At 45.1% G+C, this 27,486-nt stretch overlaps 1 protein-coding gene across 1 annotated transcript in view; it reads right to left on the reverse strand.

Annotated features, from left to right (window-relative positions):
- Window positions 1–22,970: 22,970 nt before the first annotated feature.
- LOC144806474 (uncharacterized) overlaps window positions 22,971–27,486 on the reverse strand; it is an 87,516-nt gene continuing 83,000 nt past the window's right edge. Inside the window, exon 2 of the mRNA XM_078672830.1 lies at window positions 22,971–26,730. Within this exon, the coding sequence (XP_078528956.1) occupies window positions 25,184–26,305 (1,122 nt within the window). The 5' untranslated portion in view covers window positions 26,306–26,730 and the 3' untranslated portion in view covers window positions 22,971–25,183. The remainder of the gene's footprint in view (window positions 26,731–27,486) is intronic.

Here is a 27,486-nt window from a genome sequence, read left to right on the forward strand (position 1 = left end):
ATGGCATGTCAATATGTGGTAATGGCCGTGGGGACCTTTAAGGCTATTACGTGCCTTTACAGGCGCATGTTGACTGATGATCTGGAACCATTGCGCACGTTGCAGGGGAAGTGGATATTGGCAGAGAAATTCCTGAGAAGACTTGGGCTCAATTGGTTAGAAGAGCCTGGAAGAGCACGAGGAATGCCTGGTTTCAATTGGTGCATCATATGTATGTCCTGCATAGAGCATACTTGACACCAGCTAGGCTTAACCAATTTTTCAAGGTGGCGGCCGCTCAGTGCCGGAGATGTGGTTTAGAGGGGGCTGACTTTCAGCATATGATGTGGGGATGTATGAGTTTGGGATCGTATTGGGAGGAAGTGCTGGAACTGCTGTGTAGTATAACTGATCATACGATAGAACTAGAACTGGGTACTTGTTTACTGCACTGGTTCCTGCATACCGCTAAAACGAAAGTGGCAAGTACATTTCTAGACCTAGGCCTCGTATTAGCCAAGAGGGAAATCACAATGCATTGGAAATCAGCGAGTGGGCCAAATGTGTGGAGATGGCGGGCAGAATTACTCAGGTGGGCGCAGAGTGTAGGTACAATTAGGCTACAACAGGCCCTACGTACTAGTAATGAAAAGGCACAGGAGGCGGCGAGGGCGTGGGAGGCCTTAGTTGCAATATTACAGGCTCGGAGGAGGGGTGAGTCTTGGGGGATCGGGGGGATCCAATTGACACCTTGGCGCAAGAAGACTGAACCAGTGGAACGAATGGTGATCTCTAATGAAAATCTATCCCCTGTAATGCATTAGTGTTGTTCAATATTGTTACCTTAATAGATTCAGATGCAACTTTTTGTTTATAGTACATGCTCTAAGGCAAACAGGTGCGGTACAAAAGGGGGTGGTGATGGACGGAGCATCTGAATCAATCAAACACTCACACCCATCCCAAAGGATCTGGGTTTAATCCATCACCGGGCTGGACTGTTCCCATGAGGCACATGGTCAGACTGATTTGCATATAGCCATGTCTGAACTGGGGTGGCAGAGTGGGCTAAAGAACGGTGATGGATCAAACCCAGATCTTTTGACTGGGTGTGAGTGTTTGATTGATTCAGATGCTCCGTCCATCACCACCCCCTTTTGTACCGCTTTGGCCACCATAAGTGTGGCAGGGTATGCTCAGACGTGAGTCCCTTGCTCACTTTGCCACTGGATTCAAGCAAGCCGGGCTGAAGACGGCTGGAATGCCAGAAACCGGTCCTCGGAAGCTTGTTTCCGGTCCAGGGAAGGCATGGCTTGGCAGTTCGGGCTGGACTGTTCCCATGAGGCACAGGGTCAGACTGATTTGCATATAGCCATGTCTGAACTGGGGTGGCAGAGTGGGCTAAAGAACGGTGATGGATCAAACCCAGATCTTTTGACTAGGTGTGAGTGATTGATTGATTCAGATGCTCCGTCCATCACCACCCCCTTTTGTACCGCTTTGGCCGCCATAAGTGTGGCAGGGTATGCTCAGACGCGAGTCCCTTGCTCACTTTGCCACTGGATTCAAGCAAGCCGGGCTGAAGACGGCTGGAATGCCAGAAACCGGTCCTCGGAAGCTTGTTTCCGGTCCAGGGAAGGCATGGCTTGGCAGTTCAGGCTGGACTGTTCCCATGAGGCACAGGGTCAGACTGATTTACATATAGCCATGTCTAAACTGGGGTGACAGAGTGGGCTAAAGAATGGTGATGGGTCAAACCCAAATCTTTTGACTGGGTGTGAGTGTTTGATTGATTCAGATGCTCCGTCCATCACCACCCCCTTTTGTACCGCTTTGGCCGCCATAAGTGTGGCAGGGTATGCTCAGACGTGAGTCCCTTGCTCACTTTGCCACTGAATTCAAGCAAGCTGGGCTGAAGACAACTGGAATGCCAGAAACCGGTCCTCGGAAGCTCGTTTTCGGTCCAGGGAAGGCATGGCTTGGCAGTTCGGGCTAGACTGTTCCCATGAGGCACAGGGTCAGACTGATTTGCATATAGCCATGTCTGAACTGGGTGGCAGAGTTGGCTAAAGAACGGTGACGGATCAAACCCAGATCGTTTGACTGGGTGTGAGTGTTTGATTGATTCAGATGCTCCGTCCATCACCACCCCCTTTTGTACCGCTTTGGCCGCCATAAGTGTGGCAGGGTATGCTCAGACGTGAGTCCTTTGCTCACTTTGCCACTGGATTCAAGCAAGCCGGGCTGAAGACGGCTGGAATGCCAGAAACCGGTCCTCGGAAGCTTGTTTCCGGTCCAGGGAAGGCATGGCTTGGCAGTTCGGGCAGGACTGTTCCCATGAGGCACAGGGTCAGACTGATGTGCATATAGCCATGTCTGAACTGGGGTGGCAGAGTGGGCTAAAGAACGGTGATGGATCAAACCCAGATCTTTTGACTCGGTGTGAGTGTTTGATTGATTCAGATGCTCCGTCCATCACCACCCCCTTTTGTACCGCTTTGGCCGCCATAAGTGTGGCAGGGTATGCTCAGACATGAGTCCCTTGCTCATTTTGCCACTGGATTCCGGGCTGAAGACAACTGGAATGCCAGAAACCAGTCCTCGGAAGCTTGTTTCCAGTCCAGGGAAGGCATGGCTTGGCAGTTCGGGCTGGACTGTTTCCATGAGGCACAGGGTCAGACTGATTTGCATATAGCCATGTCTGAACTGGGGTGGCAGAGTGGGCTAAAGAACGGTGATGGATCAAACTCAGATCTTTTGACTGGGTGTGAGTGTTTGATTGATTCAGATGCTCCGTCCATCACCACCCCCTTTTGTACCGCTTTGGCCGCCATAAGTGTGGCAGGGTATGCTCAGACGTGAGTCCCTTGCTCACTTTGCCACTGGATTCAAGCAAGCCGGGCTGAAGACGGCTGGAATGCCAGAAACCGGTCCTCGGAAGCTTGTTTCCGGTCCAGGGAAGGCATGGCTTGGCAGTTCGGGCTGGACTGTTCCCATGAGGCACAGGGTCAGACTGATTTGCTTAAAGCCATGTCTGAACTGGGGTGGCAGAGTGGGCTAAAGAACGGTGATGAATCAAACCCAGATCTTTTGACTGGGTGTGAGTGTTTGATTGATTCAGATGCTCCATCCATCACCACCCCCTTTTGTACCACTTTGGCCACCATAAGTGTGGCAGGGTATGCTCAGACGTGAGTCCCTTGCTCACTTTGCCACTGGATTCAAGCAAGCCGGGCTGAAGACGGCTGGAATGCCAGAAACCGGTCCTCGGAAGCTTGTTTCCGGTCCAGGCAAGGCATGGCTTGGCAGTTCGGGCTGGACTGTTCCCATGAGGCACATGGTCAGACTGATTTGTATATAGCCATGTCTGAACTGGGGTGGCAGAGTGGGCTAAAGAACGGTGATGGATCAAACCCAGATCTTTTGACTGGGTGTGAGTGTTTGATTGATTCAGATGCTCCGTCCATCACCACCCCCTTTTGTACCGCTTTGGCCGCCATAAGTGTGGCAGGGTATGCTCAGACGTGAGTCCCTGGCTCACTTTGCCACTGGATTCAAGCAAGCCGGGCTAAAGACGGCTGGAATGCCAGAAACCGGTCCTCGGAAGCTTGTTTCCAGTCCAGGGAAGGCATGGCTTGGCAGTTCGGGCTGGACTGTTCCCATGAGGCACAGGGTCAGACTGATTTGCATATAGCCATGTCTGAACTGGGGTGGCAGAGTGGGCTAAAGAACGGTGATGGATCAAACCCAGATCTTTTGACTGGGTATGAGTGTTTGATTGATTCAGATGCTCCGTCCATCACCACCCCCTTTTGTACCGCTTTGGCCGCCATAAGTGTGGCAGGGTATGCTCAGACGTGAGTCCCTTGCTCACTTTGCCACTGGATTCAAGCAAGCCGGGTTGAAGACGGCTGGAATGCCAGAAACCGGTCCTCGGAAGCCTGTTTCCGGTCCAGGGAAGGCATTGCTTGGCAGTTCGGGCTGGACTGTTCCCATGAGGCACAGGGTCAGACTGATTTGCATATAGCCATGTCTGAACTGGGGTGGCAGAGTGAGCTAACGAACGGTGATGGATTAAACCCAGATCAGTTGACTTGGGGTGAGTGGTTGTATTGTCAACGCTCCGTCCTAAATGCCCTTTGGTTTTGCTTTGTTCGCCATAAGTTGGCAGGGTATGCTCAGCCGTGAGTCCCTTGCTCACTTTGCCACTGGATTTAAGTAAGCCCGGCTGAAGACGGCTGTAATGCCAGAAACCGGTCCTGGGAAGCTTGATTCCGGTCCAGGGAAGACATGGCTTGGCAGTTCGGACTGGACTGTTCCCATGAGGCACAGGGTCAGACTGATTTGCATATGGCCATGTCTGAACTGGGGTGGCGGAGTGAGCTAAAGAACGGTGATGGATTCAACCCAGATTTGTTGACTGGGTGTGAGTGTTTGATTGGTTCAGATGCTCCGTCCATCACCACCCCCTTTTGTACCGATACTACCCACTGTTCCACTCGTTTTTCCCTTGTTTTTTGTGCCCTTCTGCCTTCTGTGCCACTCGTTTATCCCTCATCACATCTAACATGGGCTTCGATTGGGATTCATAGAGCATATTATCAAGGCCATTATCGCCGCTTTATTGGCAGTTTCCTGCCGATAAAAGCGGCGATAGTGTATCGCCTGTCCTTGATAATATGCCCCTTGGAGTGGTGAAAGGGAGCACCCATCACAGGAATTATTCCAATTTTTATGAAGACACCAGGCACAATCATACACTATGCATCATTTCAATCAACAGGTGCAACCGACTGGCTAAGAAATTTCATAAAATCTTTGGGGTGTTGAATTTACTTATGAGAAATGACTTCTGTGTATCTTTTTATAAAATGAGAAGGTTCTGCTCATTGTAGGTCAAATTGATGTGCTCAATTTTATTCTGAGCAACATAAAAATCTTTAAAAGGTGAGGTATTACAATGTACCAAAAGTTATCAAAAGCTCCTGCCCATACTCTCCTTCAACGTCATGAATCTGGTGCATGCATTCTTTGTAAGGGAGTAGCTGGCACGGTGTAGTGTGCGTGTGTAATGCATCAGTGAGTGACAGCGAGTATGAAGCGTCCTGTTGCATGGAGGAGAATGTAAAAAATGACACAGATGCTAGAACGTGCATATTGTCGTCCCTTTCTCACCCAGTCAAACCACCTGGTGTACCCATGAAGTGGAGACAAGTGTGAGTCTACCTGTCAAGAATGACATCTGCAGGCAGCCTGGCCATGTCGGAGATTGCATCAGGACAGAGGTCCAAAAGAACTGGGAGTGATTGAGCCCTCAGGTAACCCTTGGGCTAGCCCAGTAGACATAAGGTTTTGTGTGGACTACAGGGGACTCAATGCAGTCACTAGGACTGATGCTCACCCAAATCCTACGGCAGATGAGCTTATTGACACTGTGGCCTCAGCCAAGTCCTTAAGTAAATTTGACCTTACTGCTGGCTATTGGCAAATCAGATTAGCTGAGGATGCCAAACCAAAAACAGATTTTTCAACCCCTATTGGGTATTATCAATTTATTGTAATGCCCTTTGGTTTGAAGAATGCACCTGCCACATCCCAAAGGCTGGTGAATAACATTCTCACAGGCCTGGAAGCCTAAAGTGCAGCATATCTAGATGATATAACTGTCTTTAGCTCCACCTTGGAAGATCACCTGGTCCACCTGAAGAATATTTTGGAGGCTCTGCAGAAAGCAGGTCTCACTAACAAGGCTATTAAGTGCCAGATAGGACAGAGTAAGGGGGTGTACTAGGACCACCTGGTAGGTGGAGGCCAAGTTAAACCACTACAGAGCAAAATCCAGACCATAATGGAATGGGTTGTTCCAACTACCCAGACTCAGATCAGACCTTTCTTGGGCCTGACTGGGTACTACAAAAGATTTGTAAAAGGATATGGGTCTATAGTGACTACCTTTTTTTCATTTTTTTTACGGAGTTTTATATAGGGCGAAATTGACTGAAGGTATCGGGTATCAGAGCGCTTTACATAGCTACAGTTGCATTACATGAGGAGGCCTTCATTTTTTTTGTTAGACACGGGGACATTATACATTTGCCCAGAATCACAGGAGGTTTAGCGTCATTCCAGAAATTCGAACCCGGTTCCTAAGACTCGAGGTTGACTGCCCTAGCCGTTAGGCCAACTCCTCTCCCCAATGATCTTGACCTTGAATGATATTACATCTAAAAGAAAGCCCCAGAAAGTTCAGTGGACAGTTAGCTGTCAGAAGGCATTTGATGACGTTTAGCAGGACATGTGCACGGCTCCCATTCTGTAAAGTCCTGACTATTCCAAACAATTCATTGTCCAAACAGATGCATCTGAGTTGTGGGTAGGGGCTGTGTTGTCGCAACATAGTGCAGAGGGCCACGATCAGCCAGTAGCTTTTATCAGCAGAAGGTTGACCCCAGAAAGAAACGTTGATCCGCTATAGAGAGGGAGGCCTATGCTCTGGTTTGGGCCGTGAAGAAGTTGAGGGCATACTTGTTTGGCACTCACTTCATTGTTCAGACAGACCATAAGCCCCTCTTTTGGCTTAAACAGATGAAGGGTGAAAATCCCAAACTTTTGAGGTGGTCCATTTCCCCACAGGGGATGGACAATACAGTGGAACTTAGACCTGGGAGTAACCATACGAATGCACATAGACTCTCTAGATATTTCCACTTACAAAATGAAGACTCAACTAGGAAAGGTTAGTCTCATCTCCTTATGTTTGGGGGGTTGTGTAGGAAAGTAGGATCTGCTTCTATGGTTACCCCCACTTTTTGCCTGATGCTAAGCTGTTATTGACTAGTCTGACTGGGATCCTGCTAATCAGGACCCCAGTCTATCTGTTTTCTCCCTAAATTCTTATGTGAAGGCAGAAAAATAAGCATCTGGTCACAGGGAGGTGTGACCGTCTCCCAGACAGGATATAGTGTATTGGGGTAGGGTGGGTGCACTTGCCAGCGCCACTCAGTCTGCATGAGGGGCACCTTTGGTACTCTCCATGCATAATCCAGTTCAAAACAGTCCTGGGAGCTATTGGCTCCCACTCTGGCACAAAACTGGACAAAGGACATGGGAGTAACCTCCCCAAAGTCCAGACACTCCCCTGGGAGGGTGCCCTGAATCATCCCAACCATTTCCCTAGGGTACTTAAGGGCTTCCTTGGGCGTACGTCCCTAGATTCGTCAAGGGATAAGATTCATATCAGCCGCCACTTCTTCTACTGTCTGGCCTTCGCTGGACTATGTTTGGGCTCTAATTCATCCCCCTTCCAGTCTGCTGCATCATTTGTGCCTGTGCACCATACAGGAACCTTCCAAGGCCTATGGGCATCAAAGACCCCTGAAGGAATCTCCCTTGAACTGAAGGAGTCACTTCCCTGCATCCGCAGGCACCGCAACTAAGTTGACCTCTCTGCTGATCCCGAGCTCCTCCGGACTCCAAAGGCTCTGCAACACAGGTGGTGGTTTTCCACAGCTCCTGAGGCCTGCCATGCCTCTCACCAAGTTTGAGGCCAGTATCCTACGTGGGGGTTGCAATAACCGAACCCCTGTGCACTTTCCTTCCAAGAAGATCTTCAGGCTCAAGTAGCCCCAACCTCAAGCACCTCTAGTGACCAGAATCTTCAGCCACATTGCATGGTGTGCACAGTGGCCTGCATCTTTTGGTGAGCTGCTCGAGGTCGTCTCGCAACTCCAGTGCCCCTGGCCTGTGAGTCAATCTGAGGGTCCCACTTGTTTCTTTTGGGCTTCCTTGATTGCTTGGTGCCTGCCTTGACTCCCCTGCTTGTGGTGAGTCCCCTGAACCTTACTGGTCCTGATGTTGCTTCTTCTTAAATTCCTGCGTTCTTTGTATTTGCCAAGGCTTGTTGGTGCTCCCGCCGGACACCGACCCCATAGCACTCAACATCCTTTGTGGGACAGCTCATGAATAGCTCCTGGTCTTCCTCAGCATCGCCTGGTCCTCACAGCTGCAGAGTCAGGAGTCATTGTCACCCATCCTGCTACACCCGACATCGGAGGGTATTCGTCTTCCAAGTCTCCTGGTCACCACTGACTGACATAGACCCTGTCCCCTCTGCTTACTGGTACCTCTCATCTAGAACCCACCTTCAGATTCCACCGGACACTTTTTCCTTCTTCAGCAGCGGCACTTTCCTGAAGTCCTCTATGGGTTCGCAGCGGTTTTTAAGACCACTTCACACGTATGCATCCAGCTCCCCTTGTGTAGGTAACGTGGGTGCTAGGCAATCCATGGGTGGGGTGGCTCACCAACCTTCTGTCTTCCATGGGGTTTCTTCAGGGTCCACTGGGGAGGAATCTTTAACAATCCAACCGCAACTTATATACGACATACAAGCGTGCATGGGGAGCAGCGGTAGGAATTTCTTTGGTGCTTTCAGGATAGCAAAACATGTTCCCGGCAACCTTTGGATTTATGGACCAAAGCATAGCTTCTCATCGAACCATATCCCCAATTTTTTTTCTGGTACACCCTTTGGCGCCTGCAAAGGTGACTTATATGGCCAAAAGAATACTAGAACTGTGGGGAGAAATTCCCCGACAGAAGCATCTCTGTCTTGTCCTCATTACATTTCAATTGAGCCTTCGCTAGTCAGTGAAATATCGCAGTGAGGCAGATCTTGACATGTGCACAGTTTGCCTTACTAACTTTGTTCCAGGAGAAGAACCAGCTGTGTGTCATCTGCACATGAGATGACTTGTGCTCCGAGTTCATCTGCTAACTGAATTAGTTGAGACATGTAAATGTTAAAAAGCAAGGGACTTAAGACCAAGCCCTGAGATACCCCCATATCCAGTTTTTGAGGGGAGGCTGAAAAAGGCAGAATCCAGATGTGTTGGGTTCTATCTTCCAGATAGGACTTGAGCCAATTCCAGGATGATCCATCCACGCCAATTTCCTGGGATAGACTGTATCGAATGCTGCCAATAGATCCAGAAGAACCAGTGCTGCCCTGCCCCCAATATCAAGGGTCCTCCGTATTGCTTCGGATATTTCAGTCAGAGCCGTTTCAGTGCTGTGCACAGACCTGAAGCCTGATTGAGCCAGGTGAGGGTGCTCCTTCCGCTCACCAACCCCCAATAGTTGTTTGTTAACCTGCTTTTCACGGACTTTAGCCACTGCTGAGAGTAGAGAGATGGGTCAGTAATTAGAGGGCAGAGAGAGATCCAACGAGTAAGGGAATAACCATAGCCTGTTTCCAAGCGTAGGGTACCCTTGCTGAAGAGAGAGAATGGTTGAGCAGTGTTTTAACTACCGGGTTAATGACCTCTGCACAGGCTGCAAGTAGATTCACCGGGCAGGGATTATTTGGAGAGCCAGGTTTGAGTGTTTTTAGTTTGACAAGTGAATCTTACAAGGAAATTAGATGTCTCTAATCTAGGCAGTGGAGTTGATTTCGTTGTGGAAGGAAATTTCAACATCGACTCCAGACTATCAGTGTCACTGAACGTAGCCGGAATAGATCGAAACTTATCTGTGAAAAGCCAGCTGATTCATCGCACCATTCCTGCGAGGCCGTTTTGGCGTGGGTCTTGGCTTTTGGAGAAAAAAACTATTGACAATTGTAAAGATTCCTTTGGTGTTATTGCCAGAGTGGGCAATGCACTCCTCATACTAGAAGCTTTTAGCTTTTAAGATGGAGGCATAGTAATTATTGTGTGCCCTTTTAAAGAGCTCTTTATCCTCTGGGCTATAATTCTGCCTCCATTTGTGTTTTAGCGTGTTCCACTGTTGTCTTTCCAGTTTTACAGGGTCAGAAAACCAGGGCTTGGAAGGGTAGTTCGTACCTCCTCTAAGTTGACATGAGGGGGCGAGTTGTTCAACCACTTTATTGATGCAGCTATTAGAACTGCCTAATGCCTCCTCGATTTTCCCCAACAGCACGGGGGTAGACATGATGATCAACTTTTTCAATTCCAAGGCATCAATCCTATTAGAAGCTTTCCCTGCAGCCTATTGTCCCTGGTGGCCTTCATCGGCTTATTCTGCACGTGCCTGGTGAATTTAATCAGGATGTAGTCCAACCAAAGCTCCGGATGGGAATCCTCCATTAGTAGTGTCTTATTAGAACATACTTGATCCAGGATATGACCACCCCGATGGGTGGGGTGCATAACACATTGTGTAAGATGTACTTGGTTCACAATACCAAGAAACTCTAGAGTGTCCCCTGCTTCTAGGTTGTTCACATGATTGTTAAAAATGCTGGGGATGATAAAATGAGGGTAGCGTAAGGTGAGATGGGTAATAACATTGTCCAGAGCTTTTAGAAATGTGCTGGGTGGACCAGGGGAGCTATATATCAGGACTTCCCCCAAAGCATACTGGGGGTAAATATTAATACAACGACCCAATGCTTCAGCCTCCACTAGTTCCGCTAGCACACTCCATTGGCAGCTCCTTTGTTCCCGCACAACAATAGCTACTCCCCGACCATGTCCTTTCTTCCAATCCCCCCTGATAATTTTAAAACCGGTATAGCCATCTCTATCACCCAACTAGTATTATCAGTCAGCCATGTTTCAGTGATAAAAAGCAAATCTAAATGCTCCTTCTGCAGTACTTTAACAATGGCAACTTACTGTTTCGGGCAGCATGGCTCGCGCTGGCTGCTTCCGGGACGCTGATGGGTGCCGACGGGCTTGTAGCAGCAAGTGTTTTTTTATCTGCATTCCCCCCACGATGACTAGAGAATGCACAAAGTCAAAATGGCATCTCTAGTTGTCCCTAACCGGAAGACTTCAACCAACATGGGCAGAGCTTGCCCACTCCCCTAAACACCCAGGAGCAAGTAACAGGTAAAAAAGCACCCGATACAGCATGAAGTTTAAAATAAATATTAGCAGAAATTAAAATAACTGAAACTGAATCTTAAAAGCAGCTTAAAAAATCAAGGCAGATTATTTAAAACATTGACAAAGTTAGAGCTGCGAGACTAATAAGCCAATGGCAGTTTTTCATGAGATAGTTTACATATTTTGGAAAAGGTTTTGGAATTTTTTTTAAACTGTCCATATATAGTTCATTAGCAGCTATACTTCACTTGCTCCACATGTTTTCCTCAGTTGTTGTAGAGGTAACATTTGGAAGCTTGAAAACGTACCCTCTGGACTCTGTAACACCCCTGAGTATGCCCATCACTTCTCCCCTTTGAGTAGTCTTATCGTCACCTATCTGTGACACCTCTCAGTTCTACTCTCTGAGATTATTGATCGGCTCTCCCCTTTGGAGTATTTCCATCACATCTCTGAAGCCCCAAGTGGTGCTAGCAGATGGGTTATTACATTTTGATTTGTAAGAAATCCCTTGTTACATTCTATAAATTCATGCGGTTTCTCCCCAGTGTGGACGCTGATATTCCTTTAACTCTCCCTTTATAATAAATAACTTGTCACGTGCGGTGCAGTTGAATGGTCACCCTCCATTTGGAATAAATGCTATGTCACATTTTGTACAATTATATGGTTTCTTTCATGTGTGAACATTCTGATGTATTTTTAAACATTGCTTTGTAATAACTGATAAGTCACATTCAGTACAGCCATATCGTTTCTCACCAGTGTGGAATTTCTTTTTTCTTTTTTTTTTTGCTTTATTTAAATTTTCAAAAAGAAAAACAGGGCATCAGGAGACAATAGAACAAAGTACATAGTTTAGAAGTACATGTTGATACAAAAAAATATATATATACATAACCAAATGAGTACACAACGCAGTTAAATATAGAATGAAGCAGTTATTGAGAGAGACAATCTGAAAGAGCCCAGTTCTTAAATGCCAATAAACGCCTTCTCCTCCCCCTCAACAACAGCACCGCTGACTCTAATTTGTACCATTCAAGCATCCTAGCTTTCCAATGGATAAAGGTAGGAGTTTCAGGATTTAACCATTGCGATGGTATACACAGTCTAATCATAGCCATTGCAATGAACAAAAACGCTGATCAATGGTGTGTTCTTTGAGAACCAGTTGAATATTCATATCCAATTATTATTAGTTCCGCTGAGATCTTAACCGGAATTAGAAGTGATTGATGAGAAAAACTTCCACTTCGTCTAAAAAGGAACTTAAATGGGGACATGAGTAGAACATATGTATGGCATCAGCAGAGCCCATTTTACATCTAGGACAAGAGCCCCCGCTAGTTGATCTAGGAGTCCCCCAACTAGCTATCTTTGCAGGGGTATGATACAAGTTAAACATGGCCATATGACTTTGAGTGCGCAGTGAGCCAGAGACAAGAACGGATCTAGCTAATTCAAGCGGAAATTCCAGTCTAATATTGGAACACCAAATTTAGCAGCCCACTTTGCATTCTGAGCAGATAGGTCATCCGGAAGTTCCGACAAAAGACTTTGGTACAGAGAGCTAATTCTAGACTCCTTCTGAATTTGTTCAATTAAATTGATCTTAACATACAGATTGGGGTTCCTGGAGAGGTTCTTGTCGAAAAAGCTTCTAATCTGTAAATATTTTAAAAAAATAGCTAGATTGTAAGTGAAATTTCCCCTTCAAAAAAGAACAAGCATTTACAATGCAATGGTCTCGGCATCATTAAAGGTAGAGCTATAGGCATTGCTCATCACCTTTTTTTTTTTTTTTTTAATCATCAATGGATGATTTAAAAAAGTGATGAAAAGATGAAAAAAGCCCTAGTTTGGATTCCTTCCTTCCAGTCAAATGGTTACCAAATCACATCCATACCATGATAAACCTCCAATCATTACCTACTTGACACTGGGGGTCTTTCAGGTTACCAATCTGCCCTCATTCCCTTCATGTTAGCAAAGAGACTTTTCTTAGATCCTGGAGACCATAGCTCTTTCTAGTTTACATAAGAAAGGCACCCCTTCACCTTTTAGAATTTCATTACACCTTCATTAGCAGTAATAAATGACAATTCAGAGTGAAAATAGAGACAATATGGTAAAAGGAGATTTATCCCGATTCCCTTTTTTACAACTAGGAAAGCAGCATGACATAAAAGCGTGAAGTTTGTATTTAACTTTCACACACATTGCCCAAGTTACTTCACAAAACGTGCTTACTTTGCAAGAAACGTATACATTGTGTGACAAAAAAAATGCAATTTCACTAGTCAGGATACGGACCTCATGCACCCACCCAACTATTTACACTAAAGGCACACTACAGGCAACAGGTCTCCAACCAAATATTTACCACCTGTAGAAAGTTTGGGCGCTACAATGCGACACTAGTAGTAGCAGTTACAAGCTATAAAACTGCACGCTGAGAAAACAAGCGGAGCCCAAAGGAAGACAAGCAACTCAGTTAATATTTACAAGGGAGACAATATGCGGTCTCCTCAACTAGTAGCAGGTAAAAAAGATCTGCACCTCACTGGTGTGAGGGAGAATTGCCATCCAAACTTACAAGCTATAACACATCGCGCAGACTGAGGCAAAATGACTGGAAAATCATATGTTTAAAAACGTAACCATGAAGCGCTCATATTTTGCTACAGAAGATCACAAAAACGTGACCTGATGCAAGATTAGACTCGCTGTATGACATACCAGAAGCCTATATCAAACACTCGGAAGTATGACGAGAAACTAGTCTGCCACACTCTATACACCTCATCGCTGGGAATTCATCAGCACAGACCTAGAGTTGTACGTGTTCCCATATCCACGTGTGTGCACCTCACAATCGGCTATGCTTTTGAATTGCATGTTGGGATGTGTGGTCTTGTTAACCCATTATAACGCCAAGACTATAAATCCTAGACTAAAACGAGCAACAGGGGGGCGGGAGGGGTGAGAAAACGAGCAACAGGGGGGCGGGGGGGAGTTTGAAAAAAGCGAGCGCAACGAGGGGTGGGGGGGCACGAGCACAACAAAGAACAGCGGGGTGGGGGGGCACGAGCACAACCAGGAACAGCGTGGTGGGGGGCACGAGCACAACGAGGAACAGCGGGGTGGGCGGGGCACGAACACAACGAGGAACAGTGGAGGAACAAAAAGAGAAAAAATGCTTACCTGCTCGCAAATCGCAGGAGGAGAGCATGATACAACAACGCCGGACGGGGATGAAGTTGGGAATGGCGAAAAACATCCATGACAAAAAAAAAAAGGTAAACGCCCACAATCGCCAACATCAGAATGACGACACAAAGTGGGCGGGACTTAAAAAACAAGAGAGAAACGCCCCCGAATCTGCTCCCACAATGATTGCCACATCTCTCTTCCAATGGCTAGCCTCCGTTTATGGAGCTAGCCAATGGAAGAGAGAGGCAGGTTAAACCACACTACTGTAATACAGAAGATCTCGCCTGCGCGAACACCGCTGCGCAGTGTACGGCCAGGACGAGACCTAAAAAGGGGCCAATTGATCGGACTGGACTAAATCACCAATTCACTTCAACCCTAAAGACCTCCATTTCATCATCAAACCATCATAAAATATTGGAGGAAGCAAGGCAGAGGTGTCTAATGGGGTATAATAATTAAGTTTTGGAATAGCCAGACGAGAGAGAATTTTCTGCCATACAGAGAATAAGGCCCAGCAGATCTTAAATTAGTTTTTTTTTTAAATAACTGATTTCCAGTACATGTGCTAATACCCCCTTGGCAGCATCCCCAAGTGCTATTTCATAAATGGATGGGGACATACAGATTGAAATCTCAACATTATCCCCAAGAAGGGGGAGGCCAAAGTGCTGAATCAAGGCAGCCCAATAATAATATAACAGATTAGGAACGGCCCAGCCACCTTGCTCCCGGGGGAGACATGTCCATTTAGCGGGCCTTCTCGGCCTGCAATACCCCCAGAGAAACCGTTGAAATATTCTATCAGCTCTCACTAATGTTGAATTAGGGATTAAGAGTGGGATGGACCTAAAAAGATATAAGAACTTTGGGAGAGCAAGCATTTTCAGGATATTGCAACGTCCATATAAAGAAAGATGCAGATGGTCCATTCTCTCAAGTTTCCTATGAAGCGAATCAATTACAGGGAGGTAATTTAGGTCTGGAATCTGATCAACATCTGCGGAAATTCGAACCCTAAGGTATGTGGCCTCTTTGATTATAGAAACATGCGAGAGGGGCATAGCTGAGGATTGAATTATTTGGGTCTTTGAGATGTTGAGCTTATACCCAGACATAGCCCCGAAATGGTATACACCCATTACAACGCATTTTTTACAACGCACTACCATTACAACGGAACTTTTACAACGCAAATACTATTACAACGCATTTATTTACAACGCATGTTTTTACAACGCAGGTACTTTTACAACGCATACCATTGCAACGTAAGTATTGGTAAGTATATAATTATATTTAAAATGTTATATGTTAGGTTTTTTTTAAAGGGGTATTTTTAGGGTTCAGGGTCAGTTTTGGGTTTTTGGGTAAAGGGGTATTTTTAGGGTTCAGGGTCAGTTTTGGGTTTTTGGGTAAAGGGGTATTTTTAGGGTTCAGGGTCAGTTTTGGGTTTTTGGGTAAAGGGGTATTTTTAGGGTTCAGGGTCAGTTTTGGGTTTTTGGGTAAAAGGGTATTTTTAGGGTTCAGGGTCAGTTTTGGGTTTTTGGGTAAAGGGGTATTTTTAGGGTTCAGGGTCAGTTTTCAGTTTTTGGGTAAAGGGGTATTTTTTGGGTTCAGGGTCAGTTTTCAGTTTTTGGGTAAAGGGGTATTTTTAGGGTTCAGGGTCAGTTTTCAGTTTTTGGGTAAAGGGGTATTTTTAGGGTTCAGGGTCAGTTTTCAGTTTTTGGGTAAAGGGGTATTTTTAGGGTTCAGGGTCAGTTTTCAGTTTTTGGGTAAAGGGGTATTTTTAGGGTTCAGGGTCAGTTTTGGGTTTTTGGGTAAAGGGGTATTTTTAGGGTTCAGGGTCAGTTTTCAGTCTTTGGGTAAAGGGGTATTTTTAGGGTTCAGGGTCAGTTTTCAGTTTTTGGGTAAAGGGGTATTTTTAGGGTTTAGGGTCAGTTTTCAGTTTTTGGGTAAAGGGGTATTTTTTGGGTTCAGGGTCAGTTTTGGGTTTTTGGGGTACAGGGGTAAAGGGTAAAAATAAAATAAAATTAAATTTAAATTAAATTAATTAAATGAAATTAAATGAAATTAAATTAAATTAAATACAATTACATTAAATTATATTAATTTTAAATAATACACAATTAAAAAATATATATATACTTACCAATACTTACGTTGTAATGGTATGCGTTGTAAAGGTACCTGCGTTGTAAAAAAATGCGTTGTAAATACATGCGTTGTAATAGTATTTGCGTTGTAAAAGTCCCGTTGTAACGGTATGCGTTGTAAAAGTATGCGTTTTAACGTCATACATCCCCCCAAATTGAGCCGCGAGACTCTCTAATGCTGAAAAAGAAGAGCCAACACTGTCAGTTAGTACAACAATATCATCGGCATACGCCAATGCCGTGTAGTCCACCCCTCGAACCCTGACTGGAGCAATCCCATGGCAATTTTCGATCATACTCAGAAAGGGATCGATGAACAGGGCAAATAGTAGGGGGGAACAGGGACAGCCCTGTCTAGTCCCCCTACTGATAGAAAAATAGGCAGATCCTTTCCCTGAGATACGAATTACGGCGGTTGGAGCCAGATAAAGCGCCTGGAGGGCCTGGATGAACTCGGGAGGGAATCCCTTCCAACGCATTACCGCCGAAAGATACCCCCAGGAGACCCTGTCGAACGCCTTCTAGGCGTCCAACAGGATCACCCAGAGGGGAGAGCTCGTAGCCTGAGCCCAATCAAGAAGGGCAATGACGCGCCGAATGTGATCTGTTGTGTCCATTCTGGGAATAAAACCATGCTGCCGGATTGAGACCAAGGGGACTATAACTTGAGCTAGTCTAAAAGCTAGAATTCTAGAATAGATCTTACGGTCTGTGTTAATGAGCGCAATCGGCCGATATGAGGCAGGGTTTAGCTCATCTTTGCCCTTCTTTTTAAACAGCACAATGGTGGCCCGGCGCCAAGAATCAGGAACAACCCCAAGTTGGGCAGCCCTAAAAACCGCTAACATTTCTTGTCTGAACAGTGGTGAGAAGGTCTTATAAAACTCGAGATGGATAAGGTCGGGGCCAGCAGCCTTACCGTTGGAAAGAGATTTAATAGCAGTTTCTACCTCATCCCAGCTAATGGGTGCTGAAAGGACTTCATTCTGTTCCATTGTTACTCGCAAGGTGTTTAAGGGGTGAAAGAAGTCATCCAGACCAACTTGGTTTTGAGCCGTGCTAGGATCTTCTGTATATAATTTAGTATAGAAGCTCACAAAAACATCAAGGACCCCCGCCGGGGTCTCTTGCAGACGGCCCTGTTGGTCTGTAATTCGGACAATTCGGTTCGCCATAGCCCTCTGCTGCAGTCTCTTTGCAAGAACCTTGCCTGAGTTTTCCCCAAACTCATACATTAGCGTATGAAATTGAACATATTTGGCTGCTAAATCTTGATACAAAGGTTCTAACAGATTAGACTTAGCTATAGTGACCGCTTTCTGACTATTGGATACATCGTGGCCCAGGCGGATATTATTACACAAATCAAGTTCAGCTTGTTGCAACTCTTTGAGTCTATCTTTAGTGTGTTGCTTTGCTGGTTTCCAACGGTGGGAGGCAAAGTTTTTAGGTTCCCCACGTAAAGCCGCTTTAAATGTAGCCCAGACGATAGAATCAGAAGAGGTACCCCTATTAATATTAAAGAATTCTGGGATCCAAATAGCCAAACGCTCCCGATATTGCTGATCTATAGGGAGCTTGCTCTCGAAAGTCTACGGCCTAATTTGGTTAGTAGGGCGGTCCCATGAGAGATCAATAATTATGGGATTATGATCGGATATGGTCCTGGAGGCAACTTCAATGTGTGCCGAAGAGGCATTTCGACCTGAAAGAAAAGCATAGTCAAGGCGTACCATTTTATTACACGGGGCGGCACGGATTTTTCGCTGCACATTAAAAATCCGAGCTAAAACAAAGTTAAATACATTACACAATCTGACCGCGAGAGAGGGGCGGCAACCGGGTGAGCGCAATAGCATTTTTTGAATTTGAAGCGCGCTATATAAGTACGTAGTGAATCAACATGCTGTTACGAATCTATACTCCATTGGCAAAATGCAGTTTTGTAGGTTTGATAATGGCGCATTGTACTAACACGCTTTGACAATTTGACACTCCATTTGTAGTGGTGTAGTGTGGTGGCGGCTACTTAGTGAGGGTGTTAATGCCTGCCGTTTGCAAATGTGCCGGGTTTATTTGAGAAATATGCCTCGATATTTTCGAAATTATGAGGGCTACCTGCACGAATAGGCGGCCATTAACGAGCCTGATTTTATAAACATCTTTGACAATCTATAGGCGAGTTTGTTAGAGGCTGACCATGAAGCGGTGAATTAGCAAAGATGCCCTAACTGTTGAGAAATGTAACCAACTACATGATATATTGAAGGTCTCCTTATTGTTTTTAATATTAGAGCGGTGGTCCTCTATACCTGAGCTGCAGCCAGGTGGGGTGAAGCGCCATCCCCACAACGAATTGGTGAGTGGCTATGTACGATATATTGCTTAGTCTATTTAAGAATTATACTTGTAACAGATAGCTCCAGATTGTGGTCAGAGTGTCGTCAACAATTTGTACAACTTATCTGTTCTTATGTGTTATCTTAAATTACCTTCCTAACTAGGTTCACCTTAACCTATGTTTGCTTCTTTCCATGTGTCTCCCCTGTTCAATTGACCACGACGTGATGTGACAACAGTTTTGTGGTGGAGTATATTACCTCATTCAACAGGTGATATCATTTTAGTTTTAATTTTTCACATCACATAGCAGTAGCAATAAATTGGTCCTGAGGAATGCATTGGCACAGTAGCCCTCCATGCTGAAACATGTCGACCGTTATTGTTTACAGATATTATGTTAAATCTGTATCTGCACATTTGTAATTTTTAAGGTTGGGAGAGCTAATAAAAATATTAAAGTAGTAGTTCATATAGCTCTATCCAATTTTAGATTCACTTACACTTTTCTTTCTTTTTTTGCACTGCTTTTTTCGGTAGCTACTATTATTAAGGTTCTATACCATTTTCCTTAAACATGGACTCTATGGTAAAATCACAGTCTAGAAATCATGCATAGGCTGTGAACTCTGTCTCCTGGGCAAGGAGAACCCATATGATGTAAAGGGCGGTACAGAACAGCTACTGATGGGAAACTTTTACCCATGATTTTGAGCCAGAGTTTACTTAATACTTGTCACATAGGGGTGTTCGTCCTGGGTCCTTTCGCCACATTTAAAAATGATTTAATGGTTCATTTCATGTTTGTCATATCGTGGTTGTGAATTTGTTCAGTTGGCAGTCACCTTTTGTCCTGACCCTTGGATATCATGCAGACAAAGCCCTACACCAACACGGCCCCAGAATTCTACAAGATAACATCGAATTCTATGCCCCTAGACGGAATTTGAGGGTCATGCTACCAGGCATGGGCAATAACAAGATGCATTAAGAAAGCTAGGGCAGGAGGCCAACTCTTTCATTTGTCGGCAACCCACTGGAATGAACTACCTCTAGAACTTTGTCTTACCCATGACTATATGTCATTTAGAAGGAAGCTGAAAACATATCTGTTCCCCAGGCTGTAACTGCTGACACAGAAGCCTCTAATATGCACCCTCATTCAGGTCTTAGGCTTTCTAGCACCGTTATATCCTCCCTGAGGAAGGTAGCGCTTATAAATACAAATACAAAAACCTTCCTGACAATGCTGTCGCCGTGATTCACGGAGAAGTTGGAGGAGATATGGACAATTACAACAATAATGTGTTCTACCTAGTGCTCCAGATCTTGCTCTGCTATCTCAGCGCTGGGGGGGCCTTTGTCTGATTTAAACAGCCTCCCTCCTATTTTACCCCTTTGGGACTCTGACCTTCTGGTGTTGCATGAGGTAGAGAGGCTGCACTGAGGGCTGGCATACTTGGTGTAGTGTCCTGCTGGACACGTTCTAGTGTTCAGCAGGAAGCTGTACTCCCAGCCACTCCCTTGAAGGCTGTACACATATGCACTCCCACACCCATCCATCACGGGTGTCACGAGTGACGTGGGCCGCCAATAAAAGGGCCGGAGTGCATGTGCTTGTGGCCAGTTACTACACTATAGTCACCAGGTGTCTGTGTCCATCATTTGCACAATGTGGCCTGAGGCCCTTGTATGGTGCTTATATACGTAACCAAAAGAAGCACAAATGATAGACGGGATTCAGAATAAATCAAACATTCACCCCCAGTCAAGAGATCTTGTTTACATCCATTGTTCTTTTGCTCACCATGCCACGCCCGTTTAGACCCTGCCATATGTAAACCAATGGCCCTGCTCCTCATGGGAACAGTCCAGTTCGAACTGCAAAGCCAGGTCCTCCCTGGACCGGAAACAAGCATCCTGGGACCGGTTTAGGGGTATCACCCCTCATCAGTCAGCTTGAATCCAGTGCACAGTGAGCCCGGGACCCACATCTGGGCATACCCTTGGCCCTTTATATGGTTCTTCCCCAGGGTGGGCTTTCCTATGGTACAGTGGCTGTGCGGTAACCTTCTAATAAAAGCCTTGTCACTTTCTGTACATTCATACGGATACTTCATAAAGAACACTTTGTCACATTCTCCAGGAACTCGCCCAGAGTTTTGCAAAGCCTTCCCTTGCTTCATCACCCAACTCACCATTGTCTTCGAACACTACATATCCATAGCAGATTTCAACTTCCACATGGAAGACCATAGCGATGCCAGCACTGACAACCTAATAGAAAGCATGAGCATCGGCCTCATCCAACTTATCATCGACCCAAAGCACACCGGAGGGCACATGCTTGACTCCATCTTCGTATTCAGCAAAACAATCAAGCACCACTATGTCACAGAACTCACCTGGACACACCACTCCATTGTCCACTTCACCATCACAGGGCACAATGCTACAGAAACCAAAGCCAAACCACCCAGCAAACCTCAGCGCAACTTGAAAACCGTCTCAGACGAGAACTGGAACAACACTCTCCATGCCAACTGACCAGACACAGCTCCAGACCATAAACAGGCCATCAAGAACTTCACAGACTGGATCACTGACTATGTCACCCCCGCCGAGCCGAACAAGATCAGAGAATCCACAAAGTGTGTCAACTTGTTTACCCCGGAACATTAGACCCCTCAATGAGACTGCTGCTGGATAGAAAGAAGATGGAGTAACAGCAAGGATCCAGTGCACTACACCACCTTCAGGACATCGATGAACCACTACCATCTCCTCCTTAAAGAAGAGAAGAAGAGTGCCGTCACATGCTGCATTGAGATCAGCTCAAACCACAGCAATGAGCTCTTCGCCATCGTTAGTGAATTCAGCAACCCTGCGTCCACTTAGAATATCATAACTCCCTTCTGGGATCTGTGCGACATGCTTGCTGACTACTTCCATTAGAAGATCTCCATCATCTACAGGGACTTTGAATCTCAGCTCTCTGCAAGTGACAGCCTCGACCTCCACACACCCACTGACACTAACTCCAAACTCCAGTCGCTTCCTGGGAGCTCCTCATCGCACAAGACACCACCTCTATAATGAAGTTGATGCACTCTGGGGTACCCACTGATCCATGCCCCCATCTTATCTTTAACCTCAGGAGCAAGGCGATCAGCTTAGAGCTCACAAAACCACTGAACAGATCCATCGCCATGGCCTCCTTGCCAGAAGAGTGGTAACACACAGAAGTGAAACCCCTCCTGAAAAAACCTTCAGCAGACCTAGAGCAGCTGAAGATTTCCTGACTGATGCCCCTGCTCTCGTTTCCGGCCAAAGTCTTCGAGAGGTCGATCAAGAGGCAGCTGAACAGACACCTGGAGCACAACTACCTACTGAACTCCTCCCAGTTAGCCTTCCGAGCCAATCAAAGCACAGAGCAAGCCATAGATGACATCAGAGCCCTCCTGGACCTCAGTGAGACAGCAGCCCTCATCTTCCTTGACCTCTCAGCTGCCTTCAACATGGTCTCCCACCAAATCCTGATCGACAAGCTCTATCACATCGGAATCCAAGAAAATGCCCTCAAATGGATCACCTCTTACCTCCCTAGAAAACCTCAATCAGACTCCCACCCTTCTCCTGAACCCAAGGACATCATCTGCAGCACCTCACAAGGATCCTCTGTTAAGCCCCTTTCTCCTACACTTACATGTCACCCCTAGCCAACATTGTCAGGTCGCACGGGCTGAAAGTCATCTACACATAATAGACCCACCTCACTACCTCCAGAGACAACTTTCATAGGTGCACGGCCAACATCACCGACCGGGTGAAGCACAACTGCCTAAAACTGAACATGGACAAGACAGAAGTCCTCATCTTCAGTAACCATGCATCTCCTTGAAGCAACGCATGGTGGTCAGCAGAACCTGGCTTCTTCCCCTCCCCTACCGACCATCCCTGCGATTCCAGCATTGTCCTGGACAACAAGCTCTCTATGAAGAAGCAAATCAACATCATCTCCGCCATCTCAAATTCTTTTTTTTTTAATTGTTTGATTAATTAAAATCATTACAATACCCCCCTGGAGTAGATTAAAAGTTACTTAACAAAAATCATTACAATCCTGTTTTAAAATTCACCTGGCTTAACACAATACCATGGTTCATGTACTTCAATACAAAATGATTAACAACAAAATTCATTTATAAGAATTCCTACTTTAACGGCGTTCTCCTGACACAAAACCAGTATAGCTCTAGGACTATATTCCAATGTAGTCCTTCCTCGGCTCCTGGCCAGAGCATAGAAAAATGGGCAGTAAAATAGGCAGCATAAGACAGCTAAGATTTAACCTCAGAACGTCAGGATTCACATTGTACGAACCCCTTAGGGAGAACAATGATATTAGTAAGACCCCATTATTCAATGGTGATTTCCCAACCTGTCCTTTTATTTTGGCCAATGGCAGCTCATGGGAGTTCTGCTTTTACAAAGTTGCATGGGTCTACTTGTTGTACATGTTCTCCATCAGCTTGCTGTAAAAGTCTTCTAACCTTTGCCATGAATTTAGCCCCCCGGCAAGCGAGGATGATGGATGTGCCCTCCAGCCATCCTATCACCGCTTGTCTGCTTGAACGGATATTCAGATCCTGGAAGATGTGTTTTAGGTACTGTCTCCTCTAGACCAGAACTGCTGGACAGGCACATAATATGTGAGTTAGAGATTCTTGTTTGAAGCCGCATAATCGACACGTCTCTGATTGAAAGGTCTTTTTCCAAGATGGATACAGGTCATTTGAGACGTGCAAGCCTAATCGAAAGTTTATAAAGCCCTTTTTTAGCTGTAAGCCAAAGTGTGCAGATAAGTATGCTTGAGGCTTTAAACATCTGTAGGAATTAATGACTGTCCACCCGTGCCCCGCGCTTGATGATCGCCTTTTTGTCAGCCAACAGGGACTTCTTTTTTGCTGCGATATTTGCTGCTTTGCCGAAGGTTGCTATTTCTTCCCTGTTTTCCCAAACTGTTTCTAGTTCCAACTCAGACAAAGATGTTCACAAAAAGCTTCCCCAGGAGTTTGGAGTTTCAAGGTTCAACTGGTCCTTAATTTCATCCCAGCATAATCTATTCAGGGTACCTGGGTTTGAGTAGCGAAATTTATGACAGAGTTTAATGAAACCGCTCATTCCCCGGAATTTCTGGTGGTGAAGGTCGAATTCCATTCTGACCTGGGAAGGGGAGGCAGACCTTGGCAGGTCAAAGACGGCTTTATGATCTCCGCCATCTGTTTCCTCGCAATGCGCATGCGCCGCAAGATCTTTGGATGGCTCCCTGCCAGATACCTGCAGTCTGCCTCCCTCTTCCTAGCTTAAACTCCGAGAGTCTAAAGCTCCTGGCACGGAGGCCGCGGTTACTCCCACCTGGCTGCAAAGACCTGGAATGAACTCCCCCCTGCACCTGAGATCTGCCTCATCACTGAATCTGGCTGTTCAACTGATCGGCCCCTCCGGACAACAACTCCTCACCCAGCGCCTTGAGAACCTCACTGATGATTTGCCGCGCTTAACACCCATTGATTGATTGAGTCTGTAGATTCTTATAGATTTTTCTCAGTGGAGACTTGCTGATGCGGCTTCAACTCTCCCTTGTCAATAATTGCCTTGCTAAATTCAGTGCGGTCTTCAGGGTTGACTTTTGATGCAGAGTTAGCTCTCCATTGATGCATGCATGGTCACGTTCAACACATTTATAGAGCTTCTCTCCTGTGTGAACATTCTGATATATTACATTATGTTTTGTAATCAATCCGTTGTCACATTCTATTCATTAATAAGGTTTCGCCCTGGTGTGGATTTGTTTATGCTGCATTAGCGTATTCTTCCTGTGGAAGACTTTATTAAACTCTGTACATACATTGGATTTCTTGCCAAGTAGATTTTCGGGTTTGTCGCTTAAGTTTTCCATTTATAATGAATGCATTGTAGTATTCAGTACATACATATGTTTTCTCCTCTGTGTTAACTTGCTGATCTTGTATTACATTTTGCTTTGTAATAAATCCCTAGTTACATTCTATAAAGTCATGTGGTTTCTGCCCAGTGTGGATGCTGATATTGCTTTAACTCTCCCTTTATAATAAATACCATGTCACATGCAGTGCAGTTGAATGGTCACCCTCCATTTGGAATAAATGCGATGTCACATTTTGTACAATTATATGGTTTCTTTCATGTGTGAACATTCTGATGTATTTTTAAACTTTGCTTTGTAATAACTGCTAAGTCATATTCAGAACAGCCATATCATTTCTCACCAGTGTGGAATTTCTGATGTAGTATTTATCTTTGCCTAGTAATACATATCTTGTTGCATTATGTAGATTCATAGGGTTTCTCTCCTACGTGGACTATCTGATGTTGCATAAGATGCTACTTTCTAATAAATGCCTTCTCACATTCAGTGCAGTTGAATGTTCTCTCTCCGGTGGAGATTTTCTAATGTTGGTTAAGCTTTCCATTGATTAAAAATGATTTGTCACATTCTGTACATTGGTATGGTTTCTCCTCAGTTTGGACCTTTTGATTTTGCTTTAGCTGTCGATTTGTTATACATGCTTTTCCACATTCTGTGCATTGATAGGGTTTCTACCCAGTGTGGAATTTCTGATGTTCCATTAGACGTGACTTTCTAATGAATGCTTTGTCACATTCTGCACATTGATATGGTTTCTCCCCAGTGTGGATTTTCTGATGTCGCGTTAGCCCTCCATTTCTTATAAATGCTTTATCACACTCTGTACATTGATATGGTTTCTCCCCAGTGTGGACTCTCTCATGTTGTTTTAGCTGTATAATTCTTATAAATGCTTTGTCACACTCTGTACATTGATATGGTTTCTCCCCAGTGTGGACTTTCTGATGTACCATTAGATGTAACTTTCTAAGGAATGCTTTGTCACACTCTGTACATTGATATGGTTTCTCCCCAGTGTGGACTTTCTGATGTACCATTAGATGTGACTTTCTAATGAATGCTTTGTCACACTCTGTACATTGATATGGTTTCTCCCCAGTGTGGACTTTCTGATGTTCCTTTAGATGTGACTTTCTAATGAATGCTTTGTCACACTCTGTACATTGATGTGGTTTCTCCCCAGAGTGGCTTTTCTGATGTTGCTTTAGCTCTCCATTTGTTTTAAATGATTTGTCACATTCTGTACATTGATATGGTTCCTCCCCAGTGTGGCTTTTCTGATGTCGCTTTAGATCTCCATTTGTTTTAAATGCCTTATCACATTCTGTACATTTATATGGTTTCTCCCCAGTGTGGATTATGTGATGTCGTTTTAGATCTTTATTTGTTATAAATGATTTGTCACATTCTGTACATTTATATGGTCTCTCCCCAGTGTGGATTTTCTGATGTCGCTTTAGCTCTCCATTTATTATAAATGCTTTGTCACATTCTCTACATTTATATGGTTTCTCCCCAGTGTGGATTTTCAGATGTCGCTTTAGATCTCCATTTGTTACAAATGCTTTGTCACATTCTGTACATTTATATGGTCTCTCCCCAGTGTGGATTTTCTGATGTTGCTTTAGCTCTCCATTTGTTATAAATGCTTTGTCACATTCTGTACATTTATATGGTTTCTCCCCAGTGTGGATTTTCTGATGTCGCTTTAGCTGTCCAATTGTTATAAATGCTTTGTCACATTCTGTATATTTATATGGTTTCTCCTCTACGTGGACACTCTGATGCTGCATTATGGCTTTCACAGCAAAGAAAACTTTTCCACAGTCAGTCGATCAATATGGTTCTTCTCCAGTATGACTTTCTGATGTTGCACTTGCTTTCTCTACGTAATAAATGAGTTGTCACTTTCTAGATATTCATACGGTTTCTCTTCTGTGTGTTCTTTCTGATCCAGGTTAGCTCTTCCTTCGTAGTGAGACCTTATCAGACTTGCTTCAGTATGTCAGTGTGTTATTTTGTCAATGTTTATCAGGTGATCCCTAAGAGCCAAGTACAGACCACATTGGGCAGTTTGGATTTTCTGCTGTAGAAAGACTTTGGCGAGGCATTAGCCTTCAATGGAAGAAATGTTAAGGTGCACTGTTTTTACATCACCTCCTACACAACTGATGTTTAATTCCTTCACTTTTTTTGTTCATTACTGCATTTATTTCACCTGTTGGAAAAAAAAACACTGGATAAGCTTAAATGGTGGGTCCATCACGAAATTCTGTTGGCATTTAATGAGACATTTAATTCATCACATAGACAAGTGTGCTGAAGAAATTCTAGATTACGCTTTCAATGTAAAGATGCCATAGGCAGAGCAAGAGAATACGATCCTTCCTTGACGCCCTCCTATCGCGGAGTGTGGACTCAAGGAGAAACCAAGGCTCCAGTTGAGTATTTTGTGTAGCACCACAATTCTTCTGACAGCGGGTCTGTCTAGATCCATAAGTGTCAGATTTGATGTGGCCAGAGACTCATCACTTACGTCCAAATGGGCCTTATATGTGAGGGAAACTTCAAAGAGCGGTTTTGAAGTACACCAGTATCGCTTTCAATCCCAGCACTCACTCCAGACTACCAAAGGGAGTAACCATTCCTTTGTATGTGGTCAGTCTACTACCCTGTGAAGTGTAAGAGTTGTCCCCTTTCTCCCATCTGCCCAGAAAGACCCATCGGGATGCAGATGGGTGCTAAATCACACCCAACCCTTGCAGTGTCTGTGGCTCTCTAGAAGGAATACACAAAGGGGTCGGTCACCTAGCCCAGACGTGTACTAGAGACAGGGTGTAAGACACAAAGAGCAGTACAAGCAGACAAAAGTCCACTTTCTAAAAGTAGCTTTTCTAAAATAGTAATGTTAAATCCGACTTTACCAGTAAGGAAAATGCTACTTACCAGTATGCATCTGTTCTTGGCATGTAGA

Source organism: Lissotriton helveticus (genome assembly GCF_964261635.1).
Source record: "Lissotriton helveticus chromosome 1_1 unlocalized genomic scaffold, aLisHel1.1 SUPER_1_unloc_78, whole genome shotgun sequence".
In the NCBI taxonomy this organism is placed as follows: Eukaryota; Metazoa; Chordata; class Amphibia; order Caudata; family Salamandridae; genus Lissotriton; species Lissotriton helveticus.